General features: G+C 58.7%; 2 protein-coding genes and 1 non-coding gene across 4 annotated transcripts in view; 2 read left to right on the top strand and 1 right to left on the bottom strand.

The window, feature by feature from the left end:
* Window positions 1–571: 571 nt before the first annotated feature.
* LOC133062938 (U6 spliceosomal RNA) lies at window positions 572–678 on the bottom strand. Its single transcript, XR_009694258.1, has one exon. It is a non-coding gene; the product is annotated as a U6 spliceosomal RNA (small nuclear RNA).
* Window positions 679–922: 244 nt separating this feature from the next.
* MED16 (mediator complex subunit 16) lies at window positions 923–16433 on the top strand. The gene is made up of 16 exons (XM_061151184.1): window positions 923–1075; window positions 2372–2549; window positions 3113–3220; window positions 3472–3641; window positions 5037–5468; window positions 6110–6215; window positions 7878–8033; window positions 8272–8483; window positions 9144–9350; window positions 10223–10433; window positions 10805–10938; window positions 11093–11285; window positions 11768–11984; window positions 13271–13354; window positions 13842–13982; window positions 15116–16433. Exons 2-15 carry the CDS (start codon window positions 2417–2419, stop codon window positions 13966–13968), a joined length of 2490 nt encoding a protein of 829 aa, XP_061007167.1. The 5' UTR covers window positions 923–1075; window positions 2372–2416; the 3' UTR covers window positions 13969–13982; window positions 15116–16433.
* PLPPR3 (phospholipid phosphatase related 3) overlaps window positions 13847–17531 on the top strand; it is a 43791-nt gene continuing 40106 nt past the window's right edge. For both annotated transcript variants that reach the window (XM_061151187.1, XM_061151185.1), the window contains exon 1: window positions 13847–13982. The gene's annotated coding sequence lies outside the window, so the exon portion shown is untranslated. The remainder of the gene's footprint in view (window positions 13983–17531) is intronic.

Genomic DNA, 17531 nt, shown 5'->3' with positions numbered 1-17531 from the left:
CATTGGAAAGGACCCTGATGCTCGGAAAGATTGAAGGCAGGAGAAGAAAGGGACAAGAAGAAGAGGATGAGATGGTTGGATGGCATCACGGACTCAATGAACATGAGTTTGAGCAAGTTCCGGGAGTTGGTGATGGACAGGACATGGAAGCTTGGCATGTTGCAGTCCATGGGGTCACAGAGTCGGACACAACTGAGCGGCTGAACTGAGAAGACCGGCTGGGGCTCAGGGCACGGATGTGGGGCCCAGGGCAAGCCCACACGCTGCCTCCAGACCCACGCGGACTCCGTCCTGCCCAGGGTCCTGGTTGGCTGTGTGGGATTTCCACACCCCGCGTCCCTAGACAGCCCGGCCCCCAGACCTTTGTCCAGGTGTTGCCTGCTGTTTGGTGTACCCTTCCCTGCAATCAATCCCAGGTCTTTCTGGAAAAGACATTCTAAACTGGGGAGAGTCCGACAGCTTTTGGAGGAGGAATTGAGGATGGAGACTGACTCTACGGGCCCTTGATGGGTTAGGTTACCTTTCTAATGAAGGAGTTACAACACCTTGGCTAGATATCGTGAAAAAAAGGCAAAATATGGAACGCTTCACGAATTTGCGTGTCATCCTTGCGCAGGGGCCATGCTAATCTTCTCTGTATCGTTCCAATTTTAGTATATGTGCTGCCGAAGCGAGCACAAACGGTGCTGAGAAGCCAGAAGTATTTATAGTAGACAGAATCAAATACTTTTCGCTGATGGTGATTTCTATTAAAAAACCAATCCGCCAACTCTCCCCTTTTCTTTACGAAATTAGTGCAATCATAGCTTGATCTAAGGGGGTTATTCACTTAAATTGAGAAAATGTTTGTTGTTTCCACCAAATATAACGCAGACAGATGTCGGTTGGAACGCCACGGTCGTATGCAAAATACCCCGGAAGCGGGGCGGAGCCACTGCCGTCCCAGAAGTCTCCGGGAAGCAGCCGGGCTGCGCGGGAGACTAGTTGGTTCTGGGAAGATGGCGGCGCTGGAGCCGGGGTGTTAGAGCGAATGCAGACGGCAGCCTCCTTCCCGGTGGGCGTACAGGCTGGTCCAGTGAGTGCGGGGCTGGGGGCTTGGGCAGTCGGCCAGCCTCCGGATGGCTCCGAGGCTGCTGGGATTGTGAGTCCGAGCAGGGCCTGTGGAGTCAGAGGGCGGTCCTGGAGAGCAGAGGGTGCTGGGTACGCTCCCTGAGTGCGCTGGGCGTGGTCTGGGGGGTCGGGGCGGAAATTTAGGGTGACTTGAAGCGCCCTGGAGTGGGCGGTGGAAAATCGGGGAGGGCCTAAGGTTGTACCTCCCCGGGGAGGGCCTGGGATGCATTTGAGGCGGGGCTTAGGGACTGTCGGGTGGGTTGGGGCGGGTCCTGGGTGGCCTGGTGTGTGGAGAAGGGGCTTTGGGATTGTTTTGGAGACTTTGGAATAAAAACAGAAGTTTAGGCCGGGCCTGGGGACGCCAGGGACAAATTGAGAGTGGGATCTGGAAAGCACATTTTGTAGGGACGGGGCCGGAGGGCTTTGGGGACAGAGCTTAAAAAGACTTCTGCTGAAAAAAAAAAAAAAAAAAAAAGACTTCTGCTTGGGCTTGTGGGCGGGGCCTCAGTGTTCCGGGGCGGGGCTTTAAGAAGCAGCGGGTAGTGTGATTGGGAAGGTGAAAGGAAATAACCTTAGTCGCTGCTGGGCGCAGAGAGCCTGCTGGGGAAGCCTTCACTGTCCCTTTCGGTACCTCTGGAAGCCAGGCCCCAAGTTGCTGCCTAACCCCCACCCTGCCTCCCTGCCCCTGTCTAAGGCAGCCTCACTGGTTCTCCTGTGTCCACGGGCTCCTTCTTAAGAATAGACGTAGATCCTACCTCTCGTCACAGCTTACACTGTCCCCGTCACTGTGCACCTGGACCAGTGCTGTCACCTCTACCCCATCCCTCAGCCGTGCCTTCCAGACAGCCAGAGGGACCTGTGAAACAGAAACAGACTTCTTGGGGCTCCCATCTCCCTCCAGGTGGAACCCCCAGGCCCTGCAAGACCCGCCTCATCCCCTCCCCATCCTTACCTTGCTCCACCCCCCCCCCCCCCCCAACTCACTCTGTTCTTGCTCTGCGGCCCGACACTGCTTGAGCACCCCAGGCTCAGTCAAGCCTCTGGGCCTTTGCACTGGCTGTTCTCTCCGCTTGACATGTTCTTCCTCCCGCTGCATGGATTGATCCCTGGCCATGCTTGTGTAAAACGCAGCTCCCCAGGCACACACAGGGCAGGGGTTGAGTCCACTTTGTCCCCCGCAGTAACCAGCATCCACCACCGCACTCGGGGCCCTGCAGGCACCCTGTGAAGATGGATGACAAGCCTGTCTTCCCTCCTGTAGGAGCTGGTGATTGTCCTCCCTGTATGACCTTGGCAGCTGGGCGCCATGGACCTGGCTTACATCTGTGAGTGGGAGAAATGGCCCAAGAGCACCCACTGCCCTTCGGGTCCCCTGGCCTGCACCTGGTCCTGCCGCAACCTCATCGCCTTCACCACGGACCTGCGCAGCGATGACCAGGGTGTGCCACCCCCCACCCCAGGCCCCCCATAGGGCCCTCCCCCCCAGCTCCCATGGTGTTTCCTTCTCTGAGACAGCTGGGGTTGCTGAGGGGCACAGAGATAACCTTGAGGAATGGCCATGGCTGTGGGGCACTGGGGAGGGGGGACTGTGACCGCTTGTGGCTTGCTGAGGCTCCTTCAGGAGTTTTCCAGCCGCACGTGTCACCACCAGCTTTGCGGTGCACTCTGCCGCAGGGCTGGTATTCTTCCCACCACAGAACAATATGCACTTCTTAGAGGGAATTAGGAAAACGTGAAACTTTAGGATGAGGAGAACCCTAACCTTCCATGGAGCAACACCCGCTATTAGTGTTTTGGGTCCATTTTGAAAGCACAGTTGTAACCTCATAGGAGGCAGGGTCATGGGCCTGCTGTCTCCCCTCAGGCTGCCTGTGTATAAATCATTTTCTGGAGTCCCTGCAGCCGGGCTTTGACACTTCCTGATCGGCTTCGACACCCCGATCCCCTGGGGTGGTCAGGCACCAGGCCGTTGTTGCCACACTGACCTCACTGTCCCTCGCAGACCTGACCCGCATGATCCACATCCTGGACACTGAGCATCCCTGGGACGTGCACTCCATCCGCTCAGAGCACAGCGAGGCCATCACCTGCCTGGAGTGGGACCAGTCCGGTGAGGGCGGCCCGCCACCCTGAATGCCAGGGCTGCCTGCTCTGTCTTCCTGGTCTTGGCCCTGGGCTCAGAGTTGGGACCTGAAACCCTGACCTGTGCCTTTGAGGCTTCTGCTCTTCTCGCCCCTGTTTCTGGACTTGCCTGTGCTGGTTCCTTGCTGTACGACCTCCAGGCCGGCCCGCCCAACCCTGATGAACTGCAGGGATTGGGCTTGTGACGCAGGTTTGCCCAATCTCCCCCTTTCCCCCCAGGCTCGCGTCTGCTGTCAGCTGATGCCGATGGGCAGATCAAGTGCTGGAGCATGGCTGACCACCTGGCCAACAGCTGGGAGAGCCCCGTGGGCAGCGTGGTGGAAGGGGACCCCATCGTGGCCTTGTCCTGGCTGCACAACGGCGTGAAACTGGCCCTGCACGTGGAAAAGGTAGGTGTCCTGCCTGGGGGAGCAGGCCTCAAGCCCAAGGAGGGCTTGGCTCCTCCTCTCATGGGGCCAGGCCGTCACACCTGCCACTCAGTTGTTAGCATCTGTGTTGCCAGCAGCTCCTACGTGGTTGATGTGGTGACAGCCCTTGATTCTTGTCTGCACCCCACGGTTCAGCCTGGCATCCCCCTGAGAGGGGAGCCTCCTGGGTCAGGGTGCTGAGTTCAGTCCCCGAGTCATACCTCAGCCGTCACTCTCCTAATTGTCAAGTGGGGCCAGGGGCTGGGCCAGGGTTCAATCTGAGAAAGCGAGGGGGCTTGGTTGGGGCCATGCCTGGGTGAGACCTATGGCAGCAGCAAGAGCTCACGTGGCTTGGTCAGCTCCACTCCCAAGCCAGGAGGCCCTCCTGGAATGATGCTGTGGGAAATGACCTTTCTTTCCACCCCTTCCCTGTGTCTGCCTCCTGTCCCTTCTCCACTAGGGAATGACTCATTGCAAGGCTTACTGCCTAACCATCTGGACCGTTTTTTCTGTGGGAGGTTTCTTTTTCAGACTCTCAGCATCCAACATTGCTCTCACCTCCATGTTCGGGAGACTCAGCTGGGGCCGTGGTCAGCCCTGCCCTCCCTGGATGTCTAGTCCCATGAGCCTGGGGGTGCCTGGGTGAGCCTAGTGAGTCTGCTTCTCATCCCGATAGAGGGGTAGAGAGTCTCCCACTACCCGGAGGAGCTCTGTGCCATCTCCAGCTCGTGCTGTTTCAGTGACAGATGCTTTGTGCTGACAGAAAGGAGTCAGGCGTGCAGGCCTCCCTAGGGTCTGCCCCCGGGGGCGCTGGGAAAGGCAAAGCTGGGGCAGAGGCCAGCGCCGCAGTGGCTGAGGGCCCAGGGGTAAAAAGCTGAGCAGATGAAAGAGCAGTGGCAGCTGCGCGTCCCAGCACTGCCTGCAGGGGGCATAGCTGAATCCTGCAGCCACTTGCCTGGTGCCTGGCTTGCTCTGTGCACTGGCTCAGGCCGTGCTCCACACTGCCCACGCAAGGAGCCCGGAGTGGCTGAACTGAGCACTTGAGAACACTGGATGTCTGTCTGGCCCTAAAGAAAATGCGATTGACTGCTGTCCCTCGTGTATCTAGCTGTGTCCTCCTTATCGTGTCCTTGGACATGCAGACAAGGACACTGAAGGTCAGAGAGGCTCGTGTCACCCAGTGCTCAGTGGCTGAAGCCGAATCTGACCTCAGGCTTAGGCTCTTGAGGCTTCTGTTGCCTGGTTCCTCTGTGTTCCTGAGGGTGCGGTTCCCAGGAGGGGGTCCTCGGGCCATGAAGGTAGACCCCTAAAGGCCGAGCGTGAACTGGGCGCCCCCACCCCCACCCCCTGGCAGCTGACCCCTCCCCTCCCTCACAGTCTGGTGCCTCCAGCTTCGGGGAAAAGTTCTCCCGCGTCAAGTTCTCACCATCGCTCACGCTGTTCGGGGGCAAGCCCATGGAGGGCTGGATTGCTGTCACGGTCAGCGGCCTGGTCACTGTGTCCCTGCTCAAGCCCAGCGGGCAGGTGCTCACCTCGACTGAGAGCCTGTGCCGGCTGCGCGGCCGCGTGGCTCTGGCCGACATCGCCTTCACAGGTGGTGGCAACATCGTGGTGGCCACAGCGGATGGCAGCAGCGCATCACCGGTGCAGCTGTACAAGGTGTGCGTGAGTGTGGTCAACGAGAAGTGCCGCATCGACACCGAGCTCCTGCCCTCGCTCTTCATGCGCTGCACCACTGATCTCAGCCGCCGCGACCGGCTGCCCGCCATCACCCACCTCAAGTTCCTGGCCCGCGACATGTCAGAGCAGGTGAGCCCGCCCTGCCACCTCGAGGCTAAACCCACACCTGGGCCGGGCTGCTCCCTCCAGAGGCTCCTGCCTTTTCCAGCTTCTAGAGACACTGTATCCCTGGCTCATGGCCCTTCCTTCCATTTGCACAGCCAACAGTGCAAATCTCCCGTCTCTCTGCCTCTGACTGTCTGCCTCTCTCTTATAAAGACTCTGTGATGACACTGGGTCCCCTGGGGAATCCAGGGTCATCCCTATCTCAGGGGCCTTAGCTTAATCCCTGCTGCCAAGTCCCCTCTGCCCCATAAGGTGATGTATCCACAGGTCCCAGGACCAGGACGAGGGGGGTCTCTGGGGGCCAAGTTGAGCTACCTGCACCAGGTTCCCTGAGGTCCCTCATAGCCTTGTGCTGACCAGCCCTAGCTTCACCAGTCCCTGATGTGTTTCCCTGGTACCTTTGCTTCCTGCCAGGGCACCATGGATAACTGCCCCCAGCACAGCACAGCACTCCCCGGGGGAGTGAGGGCAATGGATGGGCAGATGCAGACGCGGGCCAGGCAGGCCTGGGTTGGACTCACAATGGCATGTGAGCTCCAAGACGAGCTAGAACCCTGCAGAGGCCATGGGCTGTTCTAGGCCCCTCACCACGCACCCACCCCTAGGTGCTGCTGTGTGCATCCAGCCAGACGAGCAGTGTGGTGGAGTGTTGGTCGCTGCGCAAGGAGGGGCTCCCTGTGAATAATATTTTCCAGCAGCTCTCGCCGGCTGGTGAGTTGCCCAGGTGGCCAGGCACACTCAGACTACCCTTGGTACAGCGAGGCGGCGCAGGGGTGACCTGAGTTTGCTAGAAAGTGCCCACCTCTCCCTCCCTCTCTGACCTTGCACCCATGCGGAGCCCCACATCCCCACTGGAGGGGCCCGCTTCCTGACACCCATGTGGCTGAGATGCCAGGGGTGAACCACGGCCACATAGCCCAGGGGTGTTCCTGCTGCCAGTAGCGCTCATGGCCCTGGAGTGACTGACCTGAGTCAAGAGGCCCCTGAGGTCCATCTGCCCGCAGGTGGGTTACATATGCTGCTCCACACGGCCCCAGAGGAGGTGTGTGAGGATGGTTGGGCTGCACCTCCTGAGTGGGGTCCTGGCCCTTCCTGAGTCCCAGGCTGGCCCTGCTCCCCACCTGCCCTGCAGTCCCTCCCTGGGACCTTGTTCATGCAGAAAGGCCTCCCGTCCTGGTGGAGCCTCTTCCTGAGGCAGGCATCCAGGTGCTGAAGGGTCTCTGCTGAGTTCACCTGCAGCCCCACCCCACCCCTTGTCCCAGCCTTGCGGCCCTGTGGGCTCTTAGACCTGCCTCTCCTGTCTCTTCCTCCTCACCTTTGCCTACACTGGTCTCCCCGGGGCCCCACTCTACCAGCCACCGTCCAGCCTGCAGTAGAGGGGTTGGCCTGACTTGGGTGGACAGTGGGTCCAGGTAGACTCAGGCAAGCTGTTCAGCCTCTGACAGCGGCCTCTCTCCTCTGTGACCTAGTAATGGCCAAGGCCGTCAGGAAGCCAGTGTGGGCGGCTGGTGCGGGCCTGGCCGGAACGCGTGCCCTCTCTGGGTACTGCCATGGCTGTCACCTTGACAGCTCTGCTCAGTGCCGCCCCTCTCGGGGCCTCCGTCTCCCTATGGGATGACATTTTCCAGGAGACCCCTCATGCTGAGACGTCTGGGGCAGAGCTGTCAGGACAGGTGGGCGCAGAGGTGTGCTGTCACAGCCAGCCTCAAGCTGTTTCAGAAACACAGTGGAACACTCCTGGGTCGGGCTGCCTCACTGCTCTGGCCTGCTTCCCTGAGTCTGCTGGCCCCCCAGGGCAGCTGGAATGCTGGCCACTGGCTGGGTGCCTGGGCTTGTCTCAGTCACCTTAGTGTCCAGGCACCTCTGCCCACATCATGCCCACAGCATGCAGGGACCAAGCCCAGATGGATGGAAACCACCCCGCCTCTTGCTGGGGGGCTTCGTTGTGGCACTGAGGGTGTGGGTGCCGGGAGGGGCCTGTCTGTCCACCTCCTGAGGAGAGCTGGGGTCCACCCAGGACCTCTCAGACCACAGGGACAGAGAACCCTGTGCAGACCAGCCAAGTCCACAGGAGAATTGCGGGGTTTGTGTGGCAGCAGGGTCTGGGATGGGTTCCCCTCCTTGGGGTGTTGGCTCCTTCGAGGAGACAAGGTGGCCACCCCCGCCAGCTGACAGCCTCTTGCCCAGGCAGACACCTCCTCCCGTCCCTGTGAAGGCCCAGGACCAGGCCCTGTGGGGGCCCCCCACCCCCCTTCCATGCTCCTATGAGCTAGCTGGGGGCCCCAGGAGGGGAAGGGCGCTGGGTCCAGTCCACCCTTGTGTTTCAGTTTCATCTTCATTTTGTTGCCCCTTGTCCCCCACACCCCTTTTCAGTTGGCGACAAACAGCCCACAATTCTCAAATGGCGGATTCTCTCGGCCACCAATGACCTGGACCGTGTGTCTGCTGTGGCGCTGCCCAAACTGCCCATCTCGCTCACCAACACAGACCTGAAGGTGGCCAGTGACACCCAGTTCTACCCTGGCCTCGGTACAGTGTCTTGGGGTTCCTGGGGGTCAGAGGGAGGGGTGCACTGTGACCTCACCTCCACTCTCAGGGTTGTGGGAACCTGGCCCAATCTCACGTCAGTCCTAGTGGGGGTGAGGACACTGCTCTTGATATCCAGGGAGCTTGAAAGGCTATGAGGTCGCTAACAAGCTGGGCACGGTGCAGCCACTTCCCATTGTCCAAGGCTGGGCTCGGCCACTTGACCTGCATGTGCCCCCAGGGCTGGCCCTGGCCTTCCACGACGGCAGTGTCCACATCGTGCACCGGCTCTCGCTGCAGACCATGGCCATCTTCTACAGCTCCGCCGCCCCGCGCCCCGTGGATGAGCCGGCTCTCAAGCGTCCCCGGACCACAGGCCCCGCCGTCCACTTCAAGGCCATGCAACTCTCCTGGACCTCCCTGGCCCTCGTGGGCATTGACAACCACGGCAGGGTCAGTGCTGTGCTGGGGGTGCCAAGAGTGAGGGGAGCCCCGTGCCTCTGTCTGTGGGGTGTGGTCATTGTTGCAGGGTGAGGCCTGTGGCCTGCGGGGGTTGCACAGGAGGTGGGGGAGCTTAGGGTGGCTTCTCCTCACATGTGGGGTTCTAGCGCCGACCCCCCCCACCTTTCCCCCACATGCGCAGCAGGTGCCCTGTGTTGGCCTCTTGGCTCTCAGAGGAACCCATCCGTGGCCTGTCAGGAGGACAGGTGCCTCGCACACCCACTCTCGCACTTGCTTACACACATCTACATGTGTTTACACACTTGCTCACACATGCGTGTGCCCCCTACTCCCCAGGAAGTAGCTATTGGGCAGTGCACCTACTTGGCCCTGCCCTCAGCATTCTGGGTGGGCGGGGTACGGACGGGTTTGGCCTGGTGGGGAGGACCATGCGGCCCCCAGGTAGACTTGGAGGCCTTGCCACCCCACAGGCGCACCCTTGGTGGGAAGGGCTCCCTTCATGCCACCTGGCCAAGCTGTGGCTCTGTAACCCTCCCATGTGACAGATCAGGCAGGCCAGGACCCCACATGGGCTGAGCCCTCCTTGTCCCTGGCGCTTAGACTCCCATCCCCTCAAGACCCCACCTCTCACGCCCCGTCCTTTCCCCACAGCTGAGCATGTTGCGTATCTCGCCGTCCATGGGCCACTCACTGGACGTGGGGCTGGCCCTGCGGCACCTGCTCTTCCTGCTGGAGTACTGCATGGTGACCGGCTACGACTGGTGGGACATCCTGCTGCACGTGCAGCCCGGCATGGTGCAGAGCCTGGTGGAGAAGCTGCACGAGGAGTACACGCGCCAGAAGGCCGAGCTGCAGCAGGTGCGGGCTCATCCCCTCCTTCCCCCGGGGCCCCCTTCCTCCCTGTGGGTCAGATGGCCCACCTCCCTGCCTTCTCAGCCTGGGAGGGCGCGGTTGCAGGCCTGGCTGCACCTGCCTCTGCGTGTCAGTGGAGGACTTTGCCCCTGTGATAAGAACAGTGACCTCGAGTTTTAAAGATGGGAGGGGCAGGGAGAAATGATCCCCCAGACGCCACTGGGCGTAACTGCAAACCTATAGCCTCCCTGAGGTCAGCACTGCTAGGAATCCGGAATTGTCCTCTGTGCCCCAGTCTCCAACACCAGGAGGAAACAGGAAGGAGAGGTCGCATGGTTTTTAGCAGCCCACTCAGATGTGCGAGGGCTCAGACGTGCGGGGCTCAGACATGAGAGGGCTCAGGTGTAAGAGGGTGCTACCGGCGTGAACTGCACAGGAGGGAGCTGGCTTCAGAGCCAGGAACGCCACTAGTGACCAACCGCTCAGTGCTCAGCTGAGCTGTGTGTGAGCATGTTGATGCTTGCAGTCCTTCAGTCATGGCATCCCGGGAGACATCAGGGTCAAGGAACGAGGTGGGGTAAGGGACAGAGCAGCATCCCTGCCCCCACCCACTTCATGCCAGGCACCCCAAAATCATTAGGGATCCCAGATGTGGCCCTTTGACTCCCGATTCGGGATCCCAGACGTGGCCCTTTGGCCCCTGGGGCAGACCCACCCACAGGTTGAAACCCTGCTGTCCTGTGAGGGAAGGTTCTACTTGATTTTGCCAGAAGGAGGGCAAGGCCCATTGGTTTAGCCCCTTGCCCATTGGGTCCAGCACCTTGCTCTGGCCCCGCCCCGAGGCGCAAGCTCCACCCGCTCACATCCTGGCCCCCCAGGTCCTGTCCACCCGGATCCTGGCCATGAAGGCCTCACTGTGCAAGCTGTCGCCCTGCACGGTGACTCGTGTGTGCGACTACCACGCAAAGCTTTTCCTCATCGCCATCAGCTCCACACTCAAGTCACTGCTGCGCCCTCACGTGCTCAACACACCCGACAAAAGTCCTGGCGACCGGCTGACCGAAATCTGTGCCAAGATCACAGATGTTGGTGGGTCCAGCTCCACCCTGCAGGCCACCCTGGGTCCCACCCCCACCCTCCAAGTGCCCTCGCTGTCTGCCAGGGAGGATCCCTCAGGTGTCTCGCATGTGCCCCCCTCCCCCCACCACTGCCTGTGGGGACACATGGTGGCTGTTACATGAAACAAAGATGAGGCAGCCTGGGTGGCATCCCCAGGGGAACTGTATGTGTGGGCGCCTGGAGGCTGGTGGGAACTCCAGGTTGTCCTGCACAAGGGGTCTAAGGGGCATCGGGGTGTCCTGAAGTCCTGTGGTGGGTATCCAGAGCCTCTCCCACCAGCCGTGGCCTCCAGGGCCCCCGCGTGAGGTCCCAGCCTCCCCTGACTGCCTGTCCCCTCCCAGACATTGACAAGGTCATGATCAACCTCAAGACGGAGGAGTTCGTTCTGGACATGAACACGCTCCAGGCGCTGCAGCAGCTCCTGCAGTGGGTGGGCGACTTTGTGCTCTACCTGCTGGCCAGTTTGCCCAACCAGGTGTGCCCTCCACCCCACCTCCTCCGGCTCAGCTCCTCCCAGAAGCCCCACCTCCTTGGCCCCACCCCTCCCCAAAGGCCATCTGACTCCAACTCACAGAGGTCCTGGAATGCTGAAACATGAAAGCGCACAAACAGAACCTTCCTCCCCATAGGGCTCCCCGCTGCGACCAGGCCACAGCTTCCTGCGGGATGGCACGTCACTGGGCATGCTGCGCGAGCTGATGGTTGTCATCCGCATCTGGGGCTTGCTGAAGCCCAGCTGCCTGCCTGTGTACACGGCTACCTCAGACACTCAGGACAGCATGTCCCTGCTCTTTCGCCTGCTCACCAAGCTCTGGATCTGCTGTAAGACACCTTCTCCTCTTCTCTCATTTCCCCACCAAAATACAAGCCCTGGCTGAATCCCCCCACCATAATATAATCTCCCATAGGTCAAATTTGCCCTGTTGTGGCCCTCCTGCTGCTTCCCCAGCACCTGGCACAGATGCAGGCACAGCGTGGGTGCTCGGTAAACCTCAGCCACGCCTGGTTGTCCTGTGTCACTTGTTTCTGGGACCAGGCTCTGTCATTGTTGCTCCCTGATGCCAGGAAGGGCACCCAGGACTTGCTGCACATTTTTTAAAGGAATAAGTGGGTCCCTGTTTTACAGAGGAGAGGACCAGGCCCGAGAAGAGGGAGGAGCCCAGGCTCCTCATGAAGTCAGGGCAGGGCTGGGGCCTGCACCTGGCGCTCTATGAGCCTGGAGGAGGCTGTGATGCCTCCTGGTGGGCGGTGCTGTGGGCAGGGCCGCTAAGCATGATGTCCTGTGTCCCCTGCTCCTCCCGCAGGCCGTGACGAGGGTCCCACAAGTGAGCCAGACGAGGCGCTGGTGGATGAGTGCTGCCTGCTGCCCAGCCAGCTGCTCATCCCCAGCCTAGACTGGCTGCCTGTGAGTGACGGACTGGTCAGCCGCCTGCAGCCCAAGCAGCCCCTGCGCCTGCACTTTGGCAAGGCCCCTGCTCTGCCTGGTGGCTCCACCGGCCTGCAGCTGGATGGCCTCATCAGGTATGTGCACCCACCTCTGACTCAGGGCCCTGTATACCCTTTCTTCCAGAAGGGTCTCCCCTAGACCTGCCTGACATGCCTCCTCACATGTCTGTCTCAGGGCCTCTGCCTGTGCTGTACCTGCTGCTTCCTTCCAGCCTGACCTGAGTGCTCCCCCTAATACTCCTCCCCTCCCTTGCCCCTGAGATTCCTCCTTGCCCCCAGACTCCTCCCCTCCCCACCCCCCTCCCCTGCCCTGTCACTTCCCTCCATCCAGGCACTATACTGTACTATAGTGTACAGGTCATCGGCTCGTACTGATTTGTGTCCTTGCTTGTCTGGGTGATGTCATCTTCCCCCTGACCCGTCTCGGCCCACATGGAGGGCCCATGTCGCCAACCTTGGTTACTCGGGCTCCAACCCCTCTGGAGCTGAGGTTCACACCCCAAGCCCCCACCATAAATCGCACTGCAACCCAGAGTACCTGGCAGGTCCCAAGGCCCCAGGAAGCAGAACACTCTTAGGCAGACCTGGCTGGGAGTGGCCTCGGGGGCCATTCTTTGGATGTGCGGGGTCCAGAAAGCCCAGGCCTGTTGAGGGAGCAGCACCCTGGGTGGAGGATTTGTCCCCACTTTACAGGCAGGTAAACTCAATCTCCAAGGTGCAGTCCAGAGATAGACACCAGGCCAGAAGGCAAACCTAGGACCCCACAGGCCACCTCCCATTCAAGGTGTCATGGGATGGATTGTCAAGTGGTCCTTTACTGGGGAGAGGCCTTTACTGGGGAGGGGCCTTAGCGTCCCCACAGCCCCCACCCCCCGCCCCCGCTGGGAAGACTCTGGGCCTTCCTCCTCCACTTCCGGATTTTCTTTATCTCATCTCTAAAGCCGTGGGAGGAACGGCCTGACGAATCACACACTGTGGTTTGTGCTGGAGTTTCAGGAAACACTTTACACAGAGAGGTGGCTGGTCGCCAAAGGGCTTTCACACTCTTGGTTTTCAAACTTGTGTGATACGAATGCCCCAGCCTCAGGAATCCTGATGGGCTTGCCCTACTCTGCTCCAGGCGCCACCCTCAGCGGGGGCCTGTGGGCAGAGGGTGTGTAGGAGCCCGGCTCCTGGATTCTCTCTGTTCTCACACATGCTTTGCCTCTAGGAGATCGACCTGTACGGCTGTATGTGCGCATGTGCTTGTGTCTGCATGTGCGTGTGTGCATGCGCATGTGTGCATGCGCGTGTGCGCCAGTGCTTGCGTGCACATGTTCATGTACACACCCCCAAGCCTTTCCCCTGCTCCTCTCCATCAGGGCGCCGGGCCAGCCCAAGATGGACCACCTGCGGAGACTGCACCTGGGCGCCTACCCCACGGAGGCCTGCAAGGCCTGTACCAGGTGAGCAGCTGCAGGAGACGCCGTTCCGCTCCGCCTCCCGCAGCTTCCCAGCCTACGAGCCAGGGTCCCAGGAGTGTGTCTCTCTAGGGCTCCTGAGCAGGTATCCCTGGCAGTCTTCATAAAGGGTGGGGCCGAGGTGTGGGGGTAGCGGCAAGCGGCTGGCCCAAGCCTGCCCTCTTGGGGCTCCCAGTGACCTGACAAGGGCAGAAATGGAGGAGTGACCGCCTCAGTGCTGCTCTGTGCAGATGTGGTCCCGCTTGCTGCCAGATGACCCCAGGGTCAACCACTAGGGTTGGCCCAGCCTCTGTCCACTCAGGGAAGTGAGGGGTGGTATTGAGTGGGGATGGAAGGATGTGGAGTAATTAGCTCACTGTGGGGGTGTAGGGTTGCAGGGAACACCATTCCTGAGGTGGCGTAGCATGTGCCAGGCCCTGTGGCTACAGCTGGCCTGCTTAGCATCCCACCCACTTGCTTGCTCTGTCTGCAGGTGCGGTTGCGTCACCATGCTCAAGTCACCCAATAAGACCACCGCAGTCAAGCAGTGGGAACAGCGCTGGATCAAGAACTGCCTGTGTGGGGGGCTCTGGTGGCGCATGCCCCACAGCTACCCCTGACTGCATTCTCGCCTGTAAGTGCATTCTTTTTCTTTCTTTTCTTCTTTTTTTCACTTGTTATGGTCTTTAATTATTAGTTGGGTAATTTTTTAAAAGTTATTATAGTAAGGATTACAGTGTTGTTTCTGGCATATAGCACGGTGATTGAGTCTTATGTATACACACATGTTCTTTTTCATACCTTGTCCATTATGGCTTATGACAGCATATTGAATGTAGTTCCCTGTGCTGTACAGTAGGACCTTGTTGTTCATCTTTTTTATATGTAGCAGTGTGTATCTGCTCATCCCACACTCCCAATTTATCCCTCCCATCTTTCCCCTTTGGTACCGTAAATTGGCATTCTTTGTTTGAGTTGGTTTCTGTTTTGTAAATAAGTTCATTTATGTCATATTTTAGATTTGACATGTGAGTGATATCAAGTGATATTTGTCTTTGTCTGACTTATTTCACTTAGTATGATAATCTCTGGGTCCATCCACTGTTGCTGAAAATGGCATTATTCTTTTTTATGGCTGAGCAGTATTACATTATATACATATGTACCACGTGTTTGTCCATTCATCTGTTGTTAGCCCTTTAGGTTGTTTCCATGTCTTGACAGTCGTGAATGGTGCTACAGTGAACATTGAGGTGCATGTGTCTTTTTTAATTATAATTTTGCCTGGATATTTGCCCAGGAGTAAGAATGCTCATTTTCTGAGGAACCTCCATACTCTTCTCCACAGTGGCTGCACCAACTTGTATTCCCACCAACAATGTATGAAGGTTTCCTTTTCTCTATGCCTTCGCCAGAATTTGCAGACTTTTTAACTATGGCAATTCTGACTGGTGTGAGGTGATACCTCATTGTAGTTTTCGTTTGCATTTCTTTAATAATTAGCGATGTGAAGCATATTTTCATGTGTCTGTTGGCCACCCATATGTCTTCTTTGGAGAAATGTCTATTTAGATCTCCTGCCAATTTTTTTGATTGGGTTGGTTTTTTGATATTGAGCTATATGAGTCGTTTGTATATTTTGGAAATTGCACCCTTGTCAGTTGCATCGTTTCCAAATATTTTCTCCCATTCTGTAGGTTGTCTTTCATTTTGTTTATGGTTTCCTCTGCTGTGCAAAATGTCAGTGGATTCCTAATGAACTTACAGGAAAGCCATGCTGTCCCCTTGCCGGTGACAGAGCAGCCACGTGCTCCAGACCTTCGTTGGGTGTTCTTAGACACCACCACCCTGGAACTATGCTTTGGGGGCCTTGTCTGCTGCGCCAGCACCCCTGTAACTGACAGGGCCAGTGAGGACAGAGCCTGAAGCCTCAAGTTGGCACCTCAGCCCAGCCGCCGAGGCTTTCTCCCTTGGAGCCTGTTGATTTACCTGGGAGGAGGACCTGGCCACGTGATCACCCTGCAAGGTGGTGACTGAGATAGGCTGGGGCCTGCCCCAGGCAGAACCACGGCAAGTGCTGCCCCAAGGACCCCTAGGTCCCAGTTCAGAGGGTCCAGGATCTGAGGGCTCTGTGCTTTAGAATGTGACACACGAACCTGCCAGGCATCCAGTGGCCACTGTCAAGGACACCAGCTGGGCGTCAGCCTTGGGTCCCCCACCTGTACCTGTCACTGCTGTCTCTGACATGGGCAGGCCCCAGAAACATCCCCCTGGGCAGCAGGTGTCTTGTCGGTGTCCTGGGTGCCACCCCCCCACAGCCCCTCCCCCTCCACACGCATGGGGTTCTGTGCCTGTGTGTGTTGCTCTCCTGCTTGGCCAGCATTTATTGAGCACCTCCTGTCTACCAGATGCAGGTGTCCCAGTGGGGAGCAGTGGACTGGACGTGAGCGGGGGCTGCTTCCTACTGCCTGGGTTCCTGTACACAGGAGGAGTATCTCTGTCTCTTCTTTCTCTCTGCCTCCCTGCCTTCCTTCCCTCCCCCACCAGGTTTTTGGGAGCTCAGGCTGTGGCCCCCAGGGGTCCTGCCTCGCCAGCAACCATTCTCACCGATTATGTGGCTCCCCAGGGCCCGGGCACAGTGCCTGCCTGTTAAGCGGTAATTGCTTCTCTTATTTTCCTTCTGGAGGCTCGAGGGAGGGCAGGCCGGGTAGGCGCCCTGTGGAGGTCAGCATGCTGCCTGCTGTGTCAGGCTTTCAGGGACTGGCAGCGCTCCAGGGGCCCCATTACCTGGGCCAGTTGCCCACCTGCCTGTGGCCCCAGCACTCAGGGGTGTCCATGTCTTGCCATCTGAGTAGTGCTTTCTGCAGGGACCTTTGGGGTACCCCCCACCCGTGCTGCTGCTGGTGCCCCAGCCCCTTGGAGAAACGGGCCTGAAATGGCAGCCTCTCTGGTGGAGCGGCACATGGCCCAGGTTCTTGCATATATTTTCTCAGCCTTTTACCTCATCTGACCGTATATTTTTTAAGCCACTTGCCTTTCTCAAGTCATTCTAAAGTCTTTAAAGCAGCTACTTGTTTTTAGAAAAGTGAGCGTGTTTCTTGCACTCATTTCATTGCTCTAAGGTTAAATTGTGGGGGTTTATATCACACCCACCATCCTCGGATGGTCTCTGGAGGACGAGTCCTGGGCCCTTCCCCTTGGACCTGCTCCGACCCATCCTGTGCAGGGGAGGTGGCGCCGGCTGACCTGAGGCTGGTGGGACCTGGCCTGGCTTCTGGGCCTCCTCCTAGAGCCTCTGGACACCTGCAGGCTGGCCCCTAGGGTCTGGTCATCCAGGGGGTGGAGCAGGGACACCCCTATGCCCGTGTGACCCCAACCCACACAAGCCAAGTGAGATGAAGGGGATGGGATGGCTCAGCGTCACCGAGTTTGGGCCAGCTTGTCACTGAGTGGTGGATGACCAGAGCGCCCCTGAGCTGCTGTGACGAGCCCAGTGGGCATGCCCATGCCCGGCTGTCCAGAAGCGTCAGGTCATCTGAGGGCCCTGTTGGAATGTCCTCCAGGTTGGGAGGGGGTTTGTGGGTGGGGAGATTTCCTTGCCCCTCATCCTTCCCCCACCCCGTGTCCACACAGGTCCCCTTCTGGGGACAAGAGCAGGCATTCCTGTGACAGGAAGAGGCAGTTCGGTCCCTCCGATTGCACGTCTCCTGTTCCCTCAGTCTCCTCAGAGCCAGGCCCACGGGACCCCATTGTGGCTGAGGAGGCTGAAGACACCATCCTCCAGATAGAAGTGGAAGCGGAAGCCCTCCAGGGTCCCAGGGTCCCAGGCAACTGCAGCAATGTGCCCCCCTCCACCTCCATCCCACCCGGGTAGATGGTAGGAGCCTGTGTCTCCCCCTGGAGGCCTACAGTCCCCTCCACCTCCACCTGCCCCACCAACTCCATCTGGTTCTGCTCCAGCCACTGACCTCAGGGGCCGTTGCTCACTGTTTTATCTCATCTGTACCCCCAAATAGTATTGCGAGATAAAATGCAGGACAGTTAAGTCTGAATTTTAGATGGACAATGAATGGTATTTTAGTCTAAGTCTGTCCCCGATATTACATGGGACATGGGACATACTTAACAAAATTTTCCTGAAACTCTGATGTAACTGGACAACGTGCATTTTTGGTTGCTAAAT

Source organism: Dama dama, chromosome 9 (genome assembly GCF_033118175.1).
Source record: "Dama dama isolate Ldn47 chromosome 9, ASM3311817v1, whole genome shotgun sequence".
In the NCBI taxonomy this organism is placed as follows: domain Eukaryota; kingdom Metazoa; phylum Chordata; class Mammalia; order Artiodactyla; family Cervidae; genus Dama; species Dama dama.
The sequence above is the reverse complement of the archived record's forward strand: the minus strand, read 5'-3'. Positions and strand labels throughout refer to the sequence as shown.